Source organism: Lonchura striata, chromosome 2 (assembly GCF_046129695.1).
Source record: "Lonchura striata isolate bLonStr1 chromosome 2, bLonStr1.mat, whole genome shotgun sequence".
Taxonomy (NCBI): Eukaryota; Metazoa; Chordata; class Aves; order Passeriformes; family Estrildidae; genus Lonchura; species Lonchura striata.
The window spans coordinates 85,944,657-85,968,524 of record NC_134604.1 but is presented as its reverse complement, the minus strand read 5'-3'; the positions used below and the strand labels follow the sequence as shown (position 1 = coordinate 85,968,524).

The 23,868-nt window shown below is 35.9% G+C and overlaps 1 protein-coding gene across 5 annotated transcripts in view; it reads right to left on the bottom strand.

Moving 5' to 3' along the window:
* Positions 1–713: 713 nt before the first annotated feature.
* The window catches only part of UBE3A (ubiquitin protein ligase E3A), a 53,439-nt gene continuing 30,284 nt past the window's right edge, over positions 714–23,868 (bottom strand). For all 5 annotated transcript variants that reach the window (XM_021546693.2, XM_021546697.3, XM_021546694.3 and 2 more), the window contains 9 exons: positions 22,549–22,859; positions 18,202–19,457; positions 10,036–10,180; positions 6,194–6,399; positions 3,884–4,048; positions 3,348–3,503; positions 3,181–3,254; positions 2,566–2,709; positions 714–2,362 (listed from right to left, as the gene is read on the bottom strand). In XM_021546693.2, coding sequence (XP_021402368.1) covers positions 2,242–2,362; positions 2,566–2,709; positions 3,181–3,254; positions 3,348–3,503; positions 3,884–4,048; positions 6,194–6,399; positions 10,036–10,180; positions 18,202–19,457; positions 22,549–22,859 — 2,578 coding nt within the window. In that variant the 3' untranslated portion in view covers positions 714–2,241. The remainder of the gene's footprint in view (positions 2,363–2,565; positions 2,710–3,180; positions 3,255–3,347; positions 3,504–3,883; positions 4,049–6,193; positions 6,400–10,035; positions 10,181–18,201; positions 19,458–22,548; positions 22,860–23,868) is intronic.

The following is a 23,868-nucleotide window of genomic DNA, read 5'->3' as shown; positions in this document are numbered from 1 at the left end:
TGCCATTATGCATTATGTTAATCTTAATGCTAAAGGAAAACAGAAAGCATATTTACAATGTCAACAATTGAATTAAGAGAACTTTGCATTGCTATTCAGTTATGCTGTCTGCACAGCTTTTAGACCTATATAAAAAACGCCAACATGAATCACATATATCTGTTGTCTGGGGGCAACCACAAACCAACAGCTGAATTAGTGTAAGAAGAGTTACAGGGATAGAGCTTAACACATTAGACTGTGAACATAGTACATACCACACAGCAGCATCATGATGTGTTTGTGCTCGTAGTGAATAACCTTAAGGCACTCAGCAAATGTTCTTACCACCTACAGTAAGAGCTGCTCCAAACTTGAAGGGCTCAGCAGGCACTGTTGTCAACCACTACACTGAGAGGTAGGGTATCTTGTGTTTTCCTCCTTTGGGACATACAAAAAGGTGGACATACAAGAGGGCAGGCCTTAAGGGCCACCTCAGAGATCAAAGGCCAGAAGACAGACAGCATCTTTCCCTCCCCAGCACGTTTCAGTCCCACGTGTCCAGGCCACCTGGCATTGGCTTGGATTTGAGAGGGGAACATCACTACAGTTCACTTGTGGAGACCTTTCTGTACCTGTAACCCTCAAATTATGCAGTACTACAACAATGTCTAATCAAACCATTTAATATCTAATTTATCAAAGTAAGAAACTTCTCTTCTTTTTCACTGAACCATGGTGAAAAAAGGTCATTGTTTTATTCAGCATCATAGTTACATAACAGTTGTCTGTTTCTATTACTAGAAAGAATTTATTAAAATAGTCCTGAAAGACATCTTTTCTTTTTCCAATGATTTCAAAACTAAGCCTTTTAATGCCAATTCCACAGTCACGGGTTTGATCGGTAGTAGCCAGTAATAACAATTGTCAAGGCACAAGCTCAGCTCTGCACACCTGCTGCAGCTTGTATTGGAAAAGAGATATGCCAGTTACATCTGCACTTACAAAATGCAGAATCCCTTCATTGTATATTGCAACAGGAGAAATTAACATTAAACACAGACTAAGAAAGGTAAAGGATTTATTTCTGATATGATTTGTAGAGTTAAATTAAAAACCTACTGAATACTTTATGCAGTAGATTAACATAACCTTAGTACTTACTTTCTAAAAGTTTATTTAATGGTTGGAAGTGTACAACATGAAGTAGGCCTCACGTTTAATATTGTTCAATTTTGCTTATTGTTAGATGAGATTAAAACACAGTAGCCATCCCTTTAGACTATGGTGCAACACTGATCATGTGCCTTGATAGGTAGGAAAAATGATTCATTAAATAAATGATGATGACATAACATATAGGGAAGACTTTGGATTGTCTATTTTAAATGTCAACATAATAGGCAATTAAGAATAGAACTTCATTTTAAGTGCACTTCCACATGCTTTGTTTATAATATAGCAAAAACTTCCTATCTTTTTTCCAGACACTTCACTCCCTATTCTAAAGCTGTTCAGTTGAAAATGCACTTTCCCCAGTAAACTTCTTTTTTTTAAAAAGTAACTAAAATTTCTACCCTTTCATATGCTAAGAAATGTTTCCTAATTAAAAACACAGTTTATTACAAGACATGTGAAGACAACATATAGTGAAATGAATTTTAATTGTTGTGCTGTGACTAAAGTAAAGTTCTCAAGGCTGCAATTTAACATTCCAAGTTCTCCCTTCCATCTTTATTGATTCTTAAGATTTTGCACAGAAACTCTTTGGGGGCTAGAACAGCAGTAATTGCATCACACTGTTTTTCAAGACTTCAAGTTTCAAAAGCAAACTCTTCAAAAAGTACAGTTCTTGATTTGATTAGATACAGGGACAAAAATATAGCACATACTTGAAGGTTACATGGTCTACAAATGATGGCAATATTTTCCTTGGGAGAGTACAGTTTGTTTTCTTGTAAATACTCAAAAAGGCTCAACTTCAAGCAGTAATAAACACAAGCAAAAGTGATTTAACCCTTAAAATAAATATTCAGGAAAACCTCTCTGTACATACAAGTGAAAGAATATGTAACACTTTCACGCTAAAAGAAAAAATAAAGATTTTGTTCATATAAGCAGCTGAAATCTGCTGTTCCAGCCCAATGTCCCCAGTAAAGAAGGGAGGCACAAACACAGGTGACTACTGTAGCTCACTATCTTATGGCCTTTTTGGACAGGGACATCATCACCATCATTTTTTAATCCCTTTTGTTATACTTATTACAGCATGCCAAATCCTTTGGCATATGTGATGGCCTTCAATAATCTTTCTTTAAGCTTTTCTTTGCTTGAGTATTCCGGAAGCAAAAGTACATTAAAGCATGTGTGAGATGTAGGTAACCTGTGGGAGAAAAAAATACAAGAATTCAGATCTTGAAACAGGCAAAAGAAATACATCTCTATTTTACAAGTCCAAAAATAATGAATCTGAAGAAAGTAAAATTTTCTTATAGATTCAGCTTTCAGATTTAACTAGGTTAATAATTTAAAAGCACAGAATTAACTTCCAAGCAAAATGTAGATTTTTTTTTTTTTTTTTTTTACCTCTCTGTATCTGGGCCATTTTTGGCTATGATCATCTTTAACTTTCCAAGTCCTCCCACAGGGGCTCTGTCTGTGCCTGTTGTAAACTGTAAGAATAGTCTTTTCTGTTCATCTGTAAATGAATGGACAATTTCCCAGAATTCCCTATCAAAGAAGAAATTAAAAAGTAAATAAACTGTAAATTTTATTTGGTATAAATAAGAATTTCAAAAGTAATTGAGCTTTGAAGGTGTAATAATTCTAATCAGTCTTAACATCAAATTTACAAGTTGCATTCATAAACCAAAACTCTCAGAATGTATTTACCAATAAATGAGATTCAGAAATAGAAATCAGAAATATTACTGAACACTGCAGCTTAACTGTCTTTAAACATTAAATTGGCTGGGTTCTGCAGCTATTTTATTATTCCTATTTCCTAAGGAAATATACTTACTCAACAATGCTTATACCATATCCTCTTCTCTAATGACAATACTTAAGGAAAGTGAAATTACACATAAGACATTTGCATCTCTAGTACTACAAAAATAATAAATCTTACAATATTAAAATCATTAGGAAGAAACAAGTGGATGAAGTGCTTTTTATCTTTACAGAATTAGAAAAAATTACCTAATAATAAGAGAGTCTCTTGTATAGCCACCATCATATTCTGTAGTTTCTTCTAGTGCTTGAAAATCTAAATTCTGTAAGAAGATGATATTTTTAAAGATGACCACTAATTATATACTCAGGATCAAACAAAACTCCACTGTCTAGTGTATATTCAAAATTCTTACCCTACTTCCACAAATAAGTAATTCAATTTCCTCCGGTCTAAATAAATATTTCAAAGGAGATTCATTGGTCACCATGTGGAATCCTCTCCGAAAGGCCTTGAACTGCTTTTCTACTGATTTATTGAGTATATAGTCAGCATACAGATTGACAAATTCCTGCAAGGAAATAAACCCCAAAAAGCTTAGTGCTTCAACACATGCACTTGAAGTACCTCCCCAAAACGTAAGACCCCAAAATACATATAATTCTGTATCTATGCAAATTATCTGAGCTCAGATTTTATTCAGCAACACAAAAGAACAAGTCTCAAATACTGCTCAAACAGATCTAACATCCCACCCAGAAGCTACATGTCCACGCATCAATGCTTTCTTTAAGAGAAGCCTTTTCTGTTCACAACCACACTGTGTGCTATGGAAATTTTAAAAGCCTTTTAAACTTAAAAATTGTGAGACCAAACCTTTGTAGGGTTCTACATAATTCTAAATACAGTATATCAAAGAACTCCAGATTCTCTTTAAAAAGCTGAGTGTACCTTTCTGTTTTCATTTGTAATAGGAATTTTATCACCGTTTTCCTTTAAATCATGCATCATCGGATTGCCAAAGAGGTCCGTGTGAGATATTTGAAACGTTATCATCATATCATCTTCCACACTTCCTTCATACTCCAGTAAGTCTCTCAAACTCTGATACAGAACCTAACAGAATAAGAAATACATGTCTGTCAAAAATAAGCTTTGATAGATTCCACTGACTAATACAAGAAGACATGAAACCACCAGCCTCAAAAAAGGGTTGTTATATTCTATGACACAAGACATCTAAAAATCTCCCATAGCAGTCCAAATAATTATTTATTAAGCTCAGTATCTGTAAAGAGAACCAACAGAAGATATTAAGATAAAAAAGAAACATGGCAATCAGTGATAACTCCCTTAGAAGAGCCTTTTAGTACCTACCAGTCTTCCAAAATGCAATGGTCAAACCTGCAGTTTAAGAGCTTTTAATAGCATCTTCTTAAGTTTTTTGAATCTGTTTTTACTTTAGGCATCCAAAATATGTTATGCTAGTAAGGGGAACATTTATGAGTTAAAAATCAAAGAAACCCCTGTATTTTATGTCAGATAAAATTCAGAAAGTAGGCTTTTATCTTATACTTCTTACTTAAAACTGAAGCCAACTAGGAATTAATCCTGAAGCAACACAGATGGGGCAGTCTTTAACATAAGAAGACGTTTATAAAGAAAAAAAAAAAATCACAAGTTTGATCAGAATTTACCAAGTGGAATCTGAAATTATCTGTACGAGTTTGCTCTATTCAAAGAGGCAACCAGCTTTCCTTTCTGCTATGCCTTAGAAAAAGCCCAAGACTCTCCTGGAAACCAAAGCCTATGCAGCAAAGGTATAATTATTTGGCTGCAATAGAGGCATAGAGGCAAAAGAACATAAAGTGAAGGTGGAAGTGAAAACTGTGTGCAACTGTACTTTCATAGTGAAGTAGAAAAAATAAATTTCACCCCAATGTTTAAGCTGAAACATGAAAGTTAACATGTAAGCCTCAACCTCTCACTGTGTGTGAATTTGTGTTTTTGATTCTTCCACAGAACCTTTAAAATAGACCTTGCACTGAAAAATCACTGGACTTGGAACCATTGATGGTGAGGGCTGGTGAACATCCTATTCTCCATGCTCTACAGCATTAGAAAAAGCATTGGGAGGCTTGACTACTGTGAATTTCGTCTGGGGTTTGAAAAGCTCTGAAGTGTTTAAATCATATGAGAATACAAAGGGTTAAAAAAGGATTACTTAAAAATAAATCAGCATAGGTGTTAGAGGAGAAACGTAAGAGAAGGGGAGAAAAATTAGGAAATGCCCTGACTGCCCTGTTCCATAGAAATACATTCACATTTTTTTAGTCACAAGAAGTTCTGAGTATGTAATAAAAATTAGAGGAAACTCAGGGCACTATTTCTCACCATTATACACAGAAACTGGTCGAATCTGGCATGCTGTTGTACATAGCCATCGAAACCAGACCAGATAATGTATTTTTTGATTAAAAATGCCTCATTTTCAAATATGAAAGCCAAATTCTTTCTAGACAGTATCATTTCACTAATCTTTATTGAAAAGATGAAGATTTTGTACAACTGCTTATAAAAGAGAAATGTCCCATTGTTTGAAACAAAATGAAGCTTGCTAACAACTCTGACCAGCAACATGAGGCGAAGCCACTGGTGATCTCTGATTGCAGGTGGAGCAGGGCCAAGACATCCTGCACACACACCTGTGTGCTCTACCTAATAAAGTACATGTACAGCTCAGTGCTTGTACAGCCACGGGCTGGGAATGGGTGTGTGTAGATGGACAATTCATTAACTATAGGGATATTCATAAATTGCCTCATCTGTCTCTTGCTTTTAGACAAAAGCCAGGAAGAACATCACACCTTTGCACGTTTACTCTTTCTTGCACTTGTTTTTGGTAGAAATCTACTTCTACTAAAAGCTATGAGCAGCCCAATTTTACAAGTCTCTTTGGGAAGAGACAGGCTTGTTCATGCTTCATAATTCTTAGTAACATTTGGGAGTTTATGTAGCAAAAAAATTAAAGCTTTAGTGATACTGAGCCCTATTCATTGATGTTACAATTTTGCCTCCTCCAAACCAAATGTAGCAAGAAGTTTTCTCGCTTATGAATTTATTTTAACAAGCACAGACTCTTAACACAAATCACTGGTTATTTCACTTTCATTTCTGACAGTGGTCTTGTGTTTATTTGAAATATAGATTAACTTATTGCATGGAAAATGCACTGTTTAACTTGAAGAACAAGAAACTTACAGGATGAGAGTCTGCCAGATCACGGAAAGTTCCTTTTTTGCCCATTAGCTTCCTGTAGACAACCATGGGGAAATGTACATCCAGTATACAGTTGTTGTAGATAGCCAGTCCCAGTACTATGCCGATCAGGGTAAATTGACCCTCAGTTTCGAAAGAGGACGGATTAAACCAAAACAGTTTTGTAGACTCATCATATGTGAACATCCCTGTTATCAAAAAAAAAAACCAAAAAAAAAGAGTTGAATTATGGTTACAGTTGAATAAAAATGGCACATAAAACATACCATTATAAACCCATTTGCACTAGCCTTTAAGACACATTAAACTTAACATTATACTGAATTGAATAGCAAAGAGAAACTACTTCGGGTGACTGGAGCTGCTCTAAACACTGTTACTCACATAACCACTAAAGGTGTGCAAGAGAACTGTGATACAATATCCTGCAACACTCAATGAAGCTGCATGTACACAAGCTTTCATTCCTTCCTCTACTGAGGAAGCAGCAGCACACTGATAGCAGTGATGGTGACTGAGAAATACAGCAGTACAAGAAAAGAACACAGCCAAAAACATGTAGATGAAACAATCCTGAAGAACTCTAATTACCAAAAACTGACAGCCTTTCCTCAAAGGCCAGTTCCAGCAAAGGAACAGGACTAGATGACATCCTACTACATAAATAGAAGCTGTGATGATGGAGCAGGGATTGACCATTGCCCATGATTTTAGAGTTTGATGCCCAACAGATTTGTTTGCTTGTTTCAAGGACCATTGTTACTGCAGCTATTAAACACATCTTAACTTGAGAGAAAAATAGACCATGGCCTCAAAGAAGGGGTTGAATTTTAAATGCTTGTCACTGTCTAAAGGGAGTGGTTTTGCTTCTTTCATTCAGTTCACTATTTCAGGAGACCAATTTCCTGCCCAGCTCATGAGCTGAGCAATGAAGACTTCAACAAACAGCTGAACTGGCACATGCCAGAAGCTGCAGGGAGAAAATGTGAAGACATATGACAGGCAGAACTCCTTATCCTTTTGGCTGTAGCAAGACATGAGATAGCTCTTGTTTATGAAACTGGGGTGTACAGGCTATAAATTATTTATATATTATTTATAATATTATTTATATATAAACTAAATCCACACTAAAATCCATTCCTTACCTGACTAGATACTGAAGCAAGATAAATGCAAACCCCATAGACTTAAGGTGAGAGAGAGATCACCCTGGACAGGTACAGTCCCAATCACCTGTTGCTTGTACAGGTGTCACGATTTTCTGGCAGAGCCTAAGAAAAACTGCCGCAGTCTCCTTCTTCTCAACATACTATGTCAGATCCATGTGAAGAATATAACTACATTTGCCACAAGGATTTATCTTGTCAGCTCTTAAAAAATATGCTTGTTTACAACCTATGCAGATGTACAAACTGATTTCAAAGCCACGTGAACACAAAATTACTCTAAAGACTGAAAATACCATCTTCAGCCAAGAGATAAAAACTCTTTCCTCATTCCATGTAAGGCAATAAACTGCAAGCTCATTCAGACTCTGGCTATTCCCCAGAATGGATTATGTATCTAAGTAAGTGACTAGGGATGGGTCAGCCATTAGGGGAGTACACAAATAACAGGCTGACCCATTAGATAAGGCACATGGAAATCAGAAATGGATGAGCAACTCAGGCATATATAGGCCAAACATATAGAATCCTGTATGCCATTTTCTGAACTGACTGAAGTAACTTCTGGATTACTGGTATGTAAAGCAGTGACTTGGGCTTTTTGGAATATGATGGAAAAGTAAACTGTCAAAACAAACAACTCCAGCAAATGTCTAATAATGAACCATCAACAGTTTACTCAGATACACTTCTGGAAACACTTTAAGGTGTATACAGTATTTTACTCCCTTACCAAAATTAAGATTACAGTACATTAAAATCATAATGAAACACCGGAAAAAAGTGGAATCTGCAAGAAGGGGAAACAATTGCACTTCAAGTTACATGAAGTTATCATTTCTTCCCCTTTACCATGGAATACCTTTGCCAGTATTTCTTCTGAGTTATTCCCTCCTTTGAGTAAAACTTTAAGGCAGTTTAATATCGAAATACTCAAAAAGTCAAAGAAACTATAATAACAATATACAGCTCTTGAAATATACCTATTGAAGAACAGACATTTTAAATTCCACTTAAAGGATCTCCTTTGTTTTCTCGGGTAAAGAAAGCATTTATAAATCAACAAAAGTCATATGTAGTATATCTAGTGCATACATGAACTGCTATAATGCAATGCATATATATACATATATGCATATGCACATACACATATATATACATATATTACACACACACACACTGAATGCAAGCTACATTTTCTGCTTTTACACATTTATGCCAAAAGCCACTAAAAAGCTTTCTCCCCCTCCAGAGTTACTATGAATACAAAATATGTACATACTTTTTAACATTTTTAATACAGAAGTAAAACTTAAAACATGCCTGTACATCTAATATACTACTATCTTTAAATGCAGGAAGTAGATACACACTGCTTGGATCTTAGCTTAAGCACACTTTAGTATTACTAAAAGAGTATTTCAATACACCCACACAACTTCTGTTTAAATAAACTCAAGTTGAAAATGTATTTACTTTGCATTGAAAATAAAATTTCATCAATCGAAGTATTAGGAGTTATTTATTTTGCCATACTTCAAAGTAAGTTAACTCAGATTCCAAATCTCTCTAAGTTAATAGCATTTTTCAGAGTGAGTAAGACTTATCTATGGTTCTGTACCACTTGTTATAAGAACTGGCTTGCATATGGTGAAGAGCAAGTGCCAAGGTTCAGATTATTGTTACTGATTCTGGGTACTTGATACTGATACCCCCTTTCTAATCCAGTCAAAATAGATTTCTGTGTATTTTCATCAATTTTCTAAGCTACAAAACTAAGAACAACAGCTTTATCTTTTAAGATAGTCCAGTGAAACCAAATTAACAGCCATGAGCCATTAGGCTTCTTTAATGGAAGCCATTACAGGAAATACAATGTAACATCATACTTCACATAAAATGAAAAATTAGTATAGGAACCTGGCAAGTCTCATTTCTAGTCTAAAAGTATTCTTATAATTTTATAACATTTTCATATTTTCAGAGTAGCAGAAAAGCTGCACACTAAAAGAACCATGTCCTTGCATACATGATTGGTGCAGGGAGCAAAGGAAAAAAGAATATGATGGAAGTATGACTGCTGAAACACAAATGTAAAGTTTTGGCTATAATATATCAAATTACTTTTGGTTTTTTAACTACAATCAAATTTGACACTGCTGTGACACTTTGGATCTGCAGAACTGAGACTATCAGATTTATTAAGCTGGAGGAAGTGGAGGAAGTAACTAAAAAACTCCCATAGTCCTACTCTTGCTTTATTGCAGAAGCTCCTCCTCTTTGGTTTGATTATCAATTCCAGAAGCTAATCACAAAGCAAAGTGAGGAGAAATGTGAGAGAACAAACAAAGGAACCCTGCAAAGAAACCCTGTACTACTGATTTGTATCCAAACAAGTACGGGTGGTTCTCATTCATGAACTATACACACTTACTCCTTCCATCATTTCTCCTTTGGGAGGATGACTGCTGACAACATAGTGAGCCTCAATGTGCAGCAAATACTCTCCTGACCACCAGTGAATCTGGAAAGCTTCAGAGAGAAGCAGCAGTGGATTTAGAAAGCATAAAAATAGAACAATCCAGTCTGGAAGATCATCCAGGCCAACCTTTTGTGTGAAAAATCTGTTAATCAGTAAATTATTAGAACACATACCAATATCTGGATTGAAGATTTCTTCCACAACCAGTTGAAAAAATTCTTTGGAAACACCTCCTTCATCTACCCCTTGCTCTCCTTCAAATTCAACATACAATTGCTTCTTCAAGTCTGCAGGATTTTCCATGGCAATCATCTCTAGCTATTGAGTGAAGAGATAGAAATATTTCATTAGTAAATCTGTTTACTAGCATAGTTTAGTATCAAATAATTAAACTAAAAGCATTCTCCAAATTTAAGAAGAAAGCAAGCACAAATCACAACAGTAAAATAAGAGAAATCAATAGTAACTCTAAACCACTCTAAACATGTTTTACAATCTGGGGATTAACAGCAAGAAACTTACCACAGAACTGATCTGTCAGCCCATTAAAGCTCACTGGCTGTTAGCATTCTCCATTTCTATTCTTTTAAGCACTTATTTAAAACAAGTTATCATTGTGTTGCACCCAATTCAGAGAAAAAGGAAGAAAACAAGATGTATTACTGGGATAATTAAATTCATCTGACAATGAAGATTTTGCAATATGATCTACATGTTTGACAATAAACAGCTTTGTGAAGGGATACACAGCTTTTCAGAGGGGGAGACAGAAAACAAGCCTTTGATGAGTAGTTGCATCTCTCAAACAAAGAGCTGAGGAAAAAAACCTAAAAACAAAAAAGACACTAGTATTACAGTCAACTCCCTCTTCTTGATCCTAACGAAGTCTCAAAACTCTCTTGCTCTTATTTCTTCAGTGCCTTTAAACAGATCTACTGCACTACTGATATGAAAATGAAAATTCAGTTAAGACCAAATAAAAGTCTGACATTTTACAAGGGTTTCAAGTCTATATAAAGGCCATTAGAGGCCACAGAATCACAAAATAGTTTGGATTGGAAGGGACCTGGAAAGATCATCTAGTTCCAACCCTTCTTCTATGGGCTGGGACACATTCCAGTAAACCATCTTACTCAAAGCTCCATCTAGCATGGCCTTAAATAGTTCCAGGGATGGGACATTACCAACTTTCCTGGGCAACCTGCTGCAGTGCCTTACCAGCTTCACAGCAAAGACGCTCTTCTGAATATCTAATCTAAACCTCTCCTCTATCATATCAGGTTATTTGCCATTGTCCCATCACTACATGCCCTTGCTGGAAGTTTCTAGAAGGTCTCCCAGGAGCCTTCTCTTTGGCTGAGCAACCCCAGCTCTCTCAGCCTGTCTTTATAGGTGAGTTGCTCCAGCCCTCTGATCATTTTTGCATCCCTTCTCTGGACTCAACCCAACAGGTCCACATCCTTCTTATGCTGGGGACCTAGAGCTGGATGCAGCACTCCAGGGGGGAGTCTCACAAGGGCAGAGTAGAAGGGGACAGTCACCTCCCTTGACCTGCTGGCCATGCTGCTTTTGATGCAGCCCAGGGTATGGTTGGATTTCTGGGCTGAGAGTGCACATTGCCAGGTCCTTCACTTGCTTACACCAAAAATTTTCTGTAAATCAAAAGTTAAGCAAGGATATTTTGCAGCTGATAAGAAATATGCTACTTAAGAGCATAAACACACTGGTTACACATATGCAGCACAATTAGACTAAACATACCTATGCAGGAAAGAAAACTCAGCAGCAGTAAATTAAGGCACAGGTGGACCTGTATACTCCTCTACCAAGACCATATTACTTGTAAGATTTGCCTCTGATGTGGGTTAGTGCAGATTGTACTTACCAGCAGGTGTCTTTTACATGCTAAACCTTTTTATTTCACTTCCCTACCTTATCCACACTCTTTACAGCCCAGACTTTTACTACAGAAGTGTAAAGTAAAAAAGGAACAGAACAGAGAAGGTAAATGCAGCAGCAATGACACTATCAAGTCACAAAATCACACCACTGGCAAGACACATTTTCTTCTGCTGACTGCCAAGCCAGCCAGACATGAGCCAAGCAGTGCAGCAGGGCAGGATGTGACAGAGTTAGGGGGTTATCATAATGGGTTTGAACACTTTGAAGCACCCCATACAAAAGGAGCATGTGGAGAAAAAAATTGCACTAACTGCTATTGAAAACTAAATTTGGAAAGAGAGGGAGTGTAACTTCATAGCATATCAATCTTAGTTAAAAAACACAAAGGCAAGCCATGAAGACCCCCATAATGACATCAAGAGATTAGTCTATATTTCAATCAGCAAGCCAGAACATTTTCAGAAAAACTTAGGTATGTACCACCTAAGCCACCTGTACAAAAAATTAATTTCCTAGGACAACAATGGAACTTAATCCATGTTCTAAGTAAAATTTCCAACTTTTGAAAAACAGAGAAATAGCATTTATTTTAAAACTGTAAATACAAGTTAAATGTTCAAGCTGGACAGACAGAAATTCTCTTATTTGGATCCCTTCCCCGTATAACTGACAGCAAGAAAGCTGTGGGTTTTTCCTCCCCAGTCATGACTTTATTTGCTTTGTAGTCTTTACCATCAGTAATTTATTATATTGCATAATTTATGAATTTTCATGAGTTCTGAGAAAGCATATGTTGTGTCTGCATTTCTTCTGGGACAGCAACCCTATGTAATAGTGTGAAGACTATTGTGTCATGGAAATGCACTAAGGGAAGTGTTCATATTTATACATATAGAGCAGTTAAAGAAATTTCAAAATTTTTTTTTTGGCTGACAAAAATAACCTTAAAAAAAAAAGGAAGGAAACAGTCTTAGCTGAGCAATGCTGGCTAGACCGATTAGAATAGTGCACTGGATGTCTGCAAGGGAGTCAGATAAAGGATTACCCAAAATCCAGTATTTTGAGCAAAGCCTGATGCTCCTTGAAGTAGATTCTATAAGCAGGAAAATGCTGCTAAGCTGCTCAACTCAAAGTTGTGAGTTTAGCTGCTCCTCTGAATATCTGTGTCAACACTGATGCTTCACAATAAAAACTGAATGCAGTGGGCAACAGCAGCAAACACAGCTGTAAGGAGGCACTGAAATTAAGCAGAACTGCAGTAGCTTTTCTATAGCAGGGAAGTATGAACTTCAGTTATGCTGTCTGGTTCTTGGGTTTTTTTGGGCCTTTCTTTGTTTTTAATAATCATAGCTACCTCAATTGTGTCAACATAGATGCTGCTAGACAAACACAACCCAGCTGTGTGAATTACCAAAGTTTTACAAGTTGTTTTCTGTCATGATGGCTTGACTGGCCATATAATTGAAATAATCATTGCGTTTTCCAGGGACTTCCTAAAAAGCAAGGACTTCCTAAAATTCCTAAAAATGCCTAAAGCAGCAGAAGAATGCATGAATTGAAAAGCTCAAAGCTGAGTGAGAACGTCATAAAGAATATCTGTATTTTGCTTGCTGAAACACACCAATGTACCACAACTTAAGACACTGGGTGATTTTACTTTGTTTACAGAATAACACTGCTTTCCTGAAAGACAGGAATGTTCACTGAATGACAGAAATAAGACAACATTGAAAAGCTTAACGTAACACCAGAGTTTGGTGTCCTGCTTAAAATTGATAGCAACTGAACTAATTTCTATTCAGTTAAAAACAATCACAAACCACCTTAAGTTTTATCATAATGCAGAAGTTCTCTTTAAGGCAGAGGCAGGAATACTTTTCCATACTAGATAGCAAAAATGATAGAACACAACTAATTCAAGCTTGAAAGTACCAGTGACATATCATGACATAAGTTAGTCAACACATTTTTCTAAAAACCAGCATGGAAAGTAATAGTTACAGTGACAAAGCAGCCTTTGCTCCAGCTGTACTTTACAGTTTATGCACACATCAACAGTCACATGCCCTGCATCCAACCAATGCATATCAGGACATTTTCACCTGAACACACAAAACTTGGTCTGAAACAACAAAAAAATCTTGTGAAGTACTTTGCTGCTAATACAGGAGAGAATTTGCCTACTGAGTTCAGGTGTCACAGAAGAGTTTTGGTCATCAATACACTCAGCAGAGACATTAACAAGCAAGAAGGAGGTGCTGCCACTAGCTGTCTGCATTCCATGTGAAATTTGTCAGTGAGCTTCTAATCTGCAAGCCAAGTACAAGACTATTCTGCTGAAGGAATCAACCATGTTTTCACTTGAACAAGTTGTGTGTCATAATTTACACCCTTTAAATTACTGCTACCTGAGAAGAAAGCCACATTTAACCTGGGCCATGGGGGTGGGGGAAGAGTAAATTCAGAAGAAGGGGATGAAAGAAATAGCTCTTAGGGAATGAAAAGGCAGAAGAGAGGATTACTACCACACTCACACAACATGACTCAGCAGTACAGCTAACTTATTAACCTGCTACACAGAAAAAAGCATGTTAACTGCCTTCAGGAACTGCAAACTGAGCTGCCAACTCCAAAATACAAGAATTCCTTAAAAAAAGTGGAGACTATAGCGTTAAAAATTCTAACATTCCACCCTTGTACCCAGGTGACTTTTCAGACTAACATACATACAGATAAGTATACAATAAATATATACTACAAAGAAAGATGTTTCATTAAATAATTTTCAATAAAAAAGGAAAAAAAGTCTCTGAGGCAAATTTCATACATGCAAAGAAACTGAACAAGGAATTTGTAAATAAAATTTTTCCTTAGATGTATGCGTTTTAGGGAACCAAGATTCTCTCAATAAGCAACTTTAAACAAGATAACGCCTTAAAGGTATTCAAAAAGTACTGCCTCAAATTCTTAATAAAAGGAAAAAAAGTCCTATGTTGTTAATAGTAACAAAAACAAATAATTACCAGTGTTCATATTTGCTTTATTGAAGTCCAAAAAGCAAGAATATATACATATTGAATAATAAAAGCTAAAATATTAAGTACTGATAGGAGATAAACAGCTTGGTAATGACTTTATCAGCTCAACTGATTAGCAACAAGACAGTATTTAGTGTGTTTGCAAGAAATTGCAAAGGATGATCAATATATTTGTTTGAAAAATATTCAATATCAATAAGGAAAATATGAGTAAGACTATCTCAACCTCATTTTAGTCAATATTCTTGAAAATGCTTCTATCAGGAAGTTATCAGTTATTCCATAGATACTCAAAAAAGTCTTCACTGACTTTTCAGTGAAGACAGAGGTCTAATGACATAAGTAGTAGCTAAAATTTTTAAAAGTCTGAAAATATTCAAACCTCTGATGTAAAAAAAATATGAAATTCGAGGGTAAATATGTTGGTACTCATAATTAAATTCCTGTATATTAAGCATGTTCAGAAACATTTTGTCATTGAACAGATCTAAGAACATGCTTTCACTAATGAAGATTATTATCTTTGAAAGATCTTTTCAGTATTTTTCAGTGAGACTCTTCCTAAGTTCAATACTGTACATCCAAATCTGCAGCCATCCCTGATGCAAAGTCATCCAGTGCAGCTTTCACTTAGATTTCATGCTGTCAGTACTGCTACAGAAGCTCATGATACCCATCTTAGATTCCCATCAGAGACAGAGCAAACTGTTTTAAGGCTTAGGACATGAGACTGAAGAGCTTCCTCCAGAGCTATTTCAGATCAAGTAGGAAATAATTGTGAAAATCACTAAAATTGCTTCCCAGCCAGTTACAAAGAGTACCAGCAACAACAGCATGCAATTCTTGAACAGATCAGGCACTCTTTGACAAAAGACAACAGTGTGGAACAGTATCTCCCCTAACTTCCCAGCTACCAGCACAATTGCAGCTTAGAGATTTCCTGAAGTCTGCGTGTGGCTCACACCAAAATGCCTGTAATGTCCATTAGCTTTTGATAGATCTTTCTTTCAATAAGAGTTCTACATCCTGGGCAAAGACACCCACCATTTTAAAGTACACAGTATGGAAAACAAAATGTTACTTTGCACATGTTAAGTCTGATTCCTGATAATAAAACTAGGGGTTACCAGTTGTATTTCTCATTCAGCTTCTCCATCCATCTTTTATGTCCTCTCCATCATTGTTTTTACCCTTAAGGGGATTTTACAGTTTCTTTGAAGAAACTCAGAGCTTTTCAAATGTATTTCTATTTGATCCTTTCTGATATTAAAACTAGAAGGGACACATGAAAGAGAATAGGCATACTGTGGCCAATGGCAACATTAGAGCATTCTGATCACTAACGCTTCCCGGGGAATATTTAAAATATATTCACTGAGCAATGACACTTTGTACCATCAGTTAAGACACACCAGTAGTTAAAAGGTGGATTCTGCTCCCACTTGATACAGTACAACAAAATTTTCTCTAAGTCCACATCATCCCACAACAGCTGCCTTGTAATGTGTCTTTGAAATAGCACATACTTCCTTCCTCCACTTTGGATGGCACGTCTGAGTTCATCTCCATTTCACTGAATATAATCTATTTTCCACTTCTGAAAAATGCCTGGGCTGCACTTGTTCTTTTTGGCTACTACTACAGTTTAGTTTTAGAACAATTTTATCTTTTCCCTTTATTTTCTGTCCCAAATAAACAGCTTAAAATCCTTACTTTCCTTGTGGCTCTGACAGTCAGGTCACCATAATTTAGTATGCTCTGACAGCTTAAATTAACAGCCATAGAAGGATCCATGGCAACTGCCCAGGCATGTAACTGAGGCTGCTAGGCTGACCAAGTGCATAATAATTTAGATTAGTATATTTGAGCTTAATCTCATTTAAATTTCCTAAACTTCCTACAGGCCAAGAATGGGCACAGCAGTGACTGCTGTGGCCCTGCTGCAACTTGATGTTGCCCACAAGCTTTTTAACTTAAACATAATTTTTTTGTCCTCAAAGATTTCAACTTCTACAACAAGCAGTATGTAAAATAATGCCTTTTCTCATATTTATGGATTTTCTCTCTTATCAGATAAAGAGGAAGGTTTGCTTTTGCTCTGCTGGAATTGACATTGATAAGAACATCTAAAATTAGCTTTTATGCTCTTTTACCTCTTCCTTTCCTAAGGGAAAGAATTATCCCTCCCTTTTTTCCAGTATTGATGTGTCCAAAGCTGAACATTCAAGGAATAAACTCCATTAACAGTAATATGGCAAAATGTAACTGGACACTACCATAAGTCTGTAGATAGTGAAATCTCAAAGAGTATTCTAAATAATAAAAAAAAGGTACACAATATTTTTACATTTATTTGCCTAATACAAAACACACAAAAGCCATTTCTGCACTGCAATTTCATTTTTTCTTTTGGTACTGAAGGCAAATGTTTCCCTGACAAGTAATAATATCAGCAATTCCCATGAAACAGCTAACCGAGCTGGAAATTCCTAGGCATACAGAAAAATCAAGGTAGGAGGTAATTTAGGGTTTTCACAATTGACTTTCACTGACAGTTAGTCATCAAATTTAACTAGAAGTAACAGCTGGGCTGAGAGGCAAAAAATTTCCCCAAAACCTCTCTAGCTCTTCAGTGACAAGTTTTAAAGTCATGGGTATATTTAAAAATTTACAAACCTTGTGCTTTAATAACAGAACACAGGAAAATGAGTGTTTGAAAATTACCAGCCTTAACAGCAACAACAAAAAAGTCCTAAAATTAAAGAACATATTAAGGTTCCTATACAGACCTATTTACCATAGAATACTTTATATCATGTATGATTCCCTTCTTCCAAAAATGCATGAAGAAATGGCATTAAGTTTTAATTAAAGACAGCATATTCAGAAACAGGCTGCTCTCACACTTCTCTGCTATTAACAGGTCTGTCTTCCTTTCTCAGTCATATTAGTATTTGCACCAAATTAAAATAATGCTTTATTTCTAGAAAGTTGTATGTCCACAAGAAGAGTACACAACTAAAATGTCTTAAATTCTAACTTCCATCTGAAAATCCCTACCCTCAGAAGACGATCCAGAACAGTGCAGAGGACAAAGAAACAGAAATTGATTACACTCTCACCATCAAGATCTGTGCAGGATCTGATAATGGGGAGTAAGAGCTATCTGACACTTCAAAACATCTAAATCTGCAACCACTCTGAGCAGAAATAATTCTGCTGAACATAGAAATCTTCAGCATCATGCTTAGAACTCAAACAATAAAGCTATTTGAGATTCTTCTAAAGGACATGTAGTATATGTGCACTCACACAGAGTCCTTTTCAGTATTCCAAGCCCAAGTAGTTTGCACGAGTCAGAGCCAACAAACCCACGGGCCATGTTGCTGCGGGACTTACCCGGACAAGCGCATCATCGATGATGTGATCACGCCTCACTTTCAGCCGCAAGTAGGGGTTGAGCTGCTGCCCTTGAACTAAGCTGTAGAGCACAGTTATGCGTCTTTCACTGTACATCCGGATCCTATTGTCATAATACAATCCCAGGTTCTTGGTAACAGCATTCAATATGAAGGGACAGGTCATAAATGAGAATTTATTCTCTGTTTCTACTTTGAAGAATGTGTAGTCTTTGTCCATTTCTAAAACATCATTCAGTGGTTCATTAATAAATTCTTCAAAAGGGATAAGTGGTTTTCTGCAATCTATAGTTTTAACACCAAGTTCAGTTTCCAGTGGGTCTACTCGAGGACCTTTCTTATTTCTTCTTTCCTCACCCAACAGCTCTTGAAGAGTTAGTTCACTTGATTCTGGGATGGGTTCTTCATCTTCCTCTTCGTTATGATCTGTATCCACATCCCCCCCTACTACATTTGCATAGTAAACCATTTTCAAGCACTTTGAAGCAGCAACAACAGCATCATCATCATTCACTAGGTTACGACTATTGAACTCGTTGCTTATGACTTTGTAAGTAATAAGCTGCTGAAATGTTTCCATCATTCTCCGAATTTGATCTGCTCTGTACTTAGACCACAATCTGACCAGTTTTGCTTGAGCTGCAAGGGGTAGTTTGCTCATTGCTTTGCAAAACAATGGTAGGGCCATTTCCAGATATTCTGGGCTATGAAGATTGCCGTTCTCCATAACGATAATAAACAAATTCAGATAGTTAGGATCCCGAGAGTACACATTATGGTAAGTCAAGTCACATTCCACATTAGGTGACAAGTACACAAGTGCATTTAAAAAGGCAGTTTCTATTTTTTCATTAGAAAGTAACCTATCATAGACCCGTCTGACTGCTTCAATATCTACAGACACTTCATCTGGGCCTAGTTTTTGGAGGTTATTATCTCCCTGTGTGTTATCGCCTATTCTTGATGATGAAGATGATGATGCACCAGAATCCTCTTCCATAGCAGCAGCCGAACAGGCAGCTTTTTCCTTTTCATCTTCATCTTTGTCTTCATCCTTTCCTTGAAGAGACTTGAGCTCCTCCTTGGTGTGCTGCTTGGTTTTTCGGAAACTCTGCACTAGTGCTTCAGCACTTGAAAACACTCTCCCAATCACCCGGATTAAAGGGGAATAATCTTCTTTTTCTCGACATAGTTCAAGAATTTCATATATCTTGTCTTCTGTTAGGAAAGTCACATCTATAAAAAGATAAATATATTAGTTTTATTAAGATAGAAATTAAAAAGATAATATGCATCTGGTTTGCCCTACCTAAGAAACCTGTGTGTCATATCATCATTAAAACTGCAAAAAAACAGTGTCAGTGCTGGATAAATTCAAGATATACTTTATAATTTCATTAGCATGAAAAATCACAATTTAATTCACTGCCTTAGTAAAATATTTTCTTAATGGATGTCAGTCAGAGAACATGCACAATACTGAAACTGTTTTGCAGTCGATTAACTACATTAGGTAGTTAACAGTACTGTATTGTCTAAACAAGTGCCATCAGTAAGAGGTTTAAACTTTAAAAGACTCAATGAATAAGGCTGTGACAATACAGTCTTCTGGTAAATCTGCATAGTTAGTGTGCAAGTCATTAAACTAAACAAACTAGACTGTATCAACCTCTTTTTTTCAAACCAGATCTTGAAGAAAAGACTCAATCACTTGTTTTATTGCATGTTAATGGGAATATAAGATTTCTTATTTCTCTTTTTAATGCTTTCTGCAACTGTTTTTAAACTAAATTGATGCCTGAAAACCCTCTCAAACCCCTCAATATATGATCTGAAATTTATGCTGCCTTCTAAATTACACATACAGAGAGGCATGTAGATTATCTCTTTGTACATTAGGCCTCAGTAAGATAAGCAACTTGGGTACACTAATCAACATGTTATTCAGAGGAACAAGATGGTTTACACACATCATCTGCTCCAAATACCTGTCTGTTCTCCCTCTCCCCAAACTCCTGACAAAATAAGTCATTCGAAGGGTCTTTTTGTTATTTGAAATCTTCCTTTCTCTTTAAAAAAAAAAAGAAAGAAAACATTATTTATAGCTTTCTGTGTTACTTCTCAAACAGAACCCACAGATACTTTCATATCAGGTGATGATTTACAGTAGGATTACTGTAAACATGATCAGATTCTGAAAAGATATTCTAGTTTAAGCAGATTCTTCTGAACTGACACATAATTTAGAACTAAAACAGAATCTGTTTAATAGCATCTCTAGAGAAAACATCTCAAAACTATATTCACCAACCATGCTAGAACTACCCACCTCTGCAGAAAGAAGTGTATAATTTTAATAAAACATTTAATAAAGATGTTGTACATGAAAATATTTTGAAAGGTGATTACCTACACGGATACTCATACCAAGAAGTTATTAAATTAAAAATACATACTAGATGATGCAAAGACAGACAACGTATTGACTTTTACAGAACTCCAAGCCACTCTTAGAGCACATTTAACACAGGAAAGGTTAGGCTTGTATCTAAGCTTAGATTGAGTTCCAATCTGAAGATGCTGAAAAATCTCAAAACTAAATGTTTTCAGCTCTACTGAAAACATTCTGAAAAGATTCAAGCTTAGCACAATATCTATTTTTATCTGCTGCAGTGCATGCACAGGAAGTAAAACTTGTCTTAAAAGAAGTCCTCAAAATGAGGACCACTGTCTCAAGTTCATTGACTCTGGACCACAGACATTATTCATAGTATAAAAATTATCAGCACACATCGACAATTTAACAATATAAAGAATTATGGATTTCCATACTTAAACAGGAATTCTTCATTCACAATTTTAAAGGTTTTAGTATTTCAGGAACTCCAGAAAAGTAATTTAATTGTTTCTGAAGCATATTTCAGTTTATTTAGAACTTTCAATCTTATGCCAAGTGTACAAGCAAGCTACACATGCTTTTCCTTGGCTTTGCTAAACTTTGCTGCAGATTTTCCAGTAACTGTTGTAGCAGAGTGACCTTAAAAATTCAGAGTGATAGATTCCTTAGACATCACACAATTTCAAAGGTAACTAAACCTCAGATGAGCTTTAAGAATGCATTAAAGGCCTCTGTCTATACAGCTACACAGAAAGGTCAATATGTGTGATGCTCCAAGAGAGGAAGTCTGAGTCACTGATGTAGCCAACAGACCATCTCTGGAGGTAGGTTCAGAAGACTCTTAGGTACCTGCCTTGGGGAGAGGGGATGGTTAGACAGAATAAGGAAAACTCTGTATCTAAAAAGCTCCATTAATAATAAAAAAAACAAAACAAAACAAAACAAAAAAAACAACCAAGAGAAAAAACTCCTAACAGACTTAATGTGCCTCTTGTTCATCTAACACTCTATTTCCTTCCCTTTCCCCTTCCCCTTCCTAGTGTTTGCCTCTCTGCTTATTCAGATTGTAATTAATTTGGGTGCAAATTTATTCTTGCATCAGATAAAGAAGAAACTGATGCTGCTATTGAATGGAACATCTTGGGTTGCTTATAACACAGTACTATATTTTATTACTAATTCTGTAGGGTTTTTTATATCTTTGCTGTAAGCAATTTCACCTTCTTTAGTTAAAATACATGAATCTGGACTTGTGTTTATACCACTTTTTGCCACAATAATTAAAGGTGGTCTACTCAAAGGCTAAATGGCTTTAAAAACCATTTGGCCTGGTTTCTGGATGTGTTCACATCATGGGTTAAGGTGACAACTAACATTATTCTATTAGTATGTATTTACTATTACAGATTGTTTGAAAAGCTAAACATAAGTTACAAAGCATATATACAGAGCAGTATTTCATTTTACACTTAAAAATGCTTAAAAATAACTGTGCTCAAACATTTTTTATGTATTAGTGAATGCCTATCACTCACTGTGTAATTTTTTATCTGTTAAGTTTCTTAACATAGAATGCGAAAATAGTTAAAGTATAATTTTTATAATTTATTAGCTGCAAAGTAATTTTGAAACTACCAAAACTAAAACAGTCATACAACAGCACTTAAAGCTTTTCCATATTTGCAAAAATCATTATTCTTGTAAGACAATAAATGCCTGTTAATTTTAACAGAGATGTGGTCAAAATCCAGATATGGAAAATCAGTGTTGAGCATTAATCCATCAGTTTTTCTGAATCCATAGTAAAATACTCAATTGTCTAATACTGTATTTTACTGAAGTCAGCAGAACACCACCAGAGTGAATTATGTTGGCTTGGACTCCTGCATATGAAATGTGTTTGATTTTAGAAAATTGTAAGAATCTTACCTTTAAAGTCATCTCTTGGGCCTTGCATTTCCTTCTTGTTCATTTTTCTGTCAGTGCAGGAATTGTTATGGGCACCTTTGGAATTGTTTTCTAGGTAAGCTGAGCTCGTTCCTTTCTTGGAGGGATGAGGATCACAGAGTTTTGCATTAATCTTATAAAGCTCGAGGGCCTTAATGGCTGCTGCATTGTTATCCATACGGAGAAAAGTTGGACAGGAAGCACAAAATTCATTCGTGCAGGCTTCATTTCCACAGCCCTCGGTTAACTGGTGGTAGTAGCGCTCTATTAGATGCTTTGCAGCTGCTCGCTTCCTGTAGCAAACATCCAAACAGTAAGTACAAGGATTAGTGGAGCTTTCATGTACAAAGCTCATTCAATAGCATCAGCAAGACAGAGATTAGTCAGGCACTGAAACACAAAATTTCTGTCAGAGAGAACACACCAGAAGATTTTTTTAAAATGCAGGATTCTCATCTTGACAAATGCAAATATATTTAACACACAATTTAATTTGTGGGTCCTATGTAAGTAAAAGATAAATCCTGTTTATGCAGTTTTCAGCTTTATGTGGTAGTGCTACAGTGGAGACAATCTTGTACAGTTCTGAACAATCTCCACTGTTGCTAAAAAAAGAGAGCAGTTTGGATGCAAATCAAGGCTGCAACTGAAACAAAACTGGATGTTGTACAGGTGTTGAATCTAATATATAGTACTGAGGCATGGTTACCATTGACAGATGAAAGAGGCATGAAACACAAACAATTCAGACATTTACTTAGCAATACTATCAATACTATACTATTTTACCCATTTTAACAAGATTCCAGATGACTAAATTATCATAGTCAGTCTATTTAAATCTGTTCAAAATAATATTCCTTGGTTAATTTAACTGATGCTAAACCACAATTACAGATCAGCTCATGCTTGGATATATTTCTCCTCAGCCTAAATAAATTATATGGTTGTCTAAATAAAATTTAAAAATCACCCCCAAAAGTGCTATCTGCCAAATCCTTCTGTTTCTCCTGTCATTATAAGCGCCAAGTACGTATTCTGAAAAATCACAGATCAATCGCTGTACAAATCTAGAGCTCAGTACTATATATATATGCACAAAAGAAAATGTAACTGCCTTATTAATAAGGTCACAGGCTTCTACAGAAACATGCAAATAATAAAGAAATCACTGGAAAGCTGCAGGTAACCAGGACAGAAGCAGCTGCATGCAGCATCAAGAGCAACATGTTTGACCACATTTCAGGAAAAAATCCCCAAACCTTGACTGCATTTAAGATAATAAGTTATTAATGAAAATTA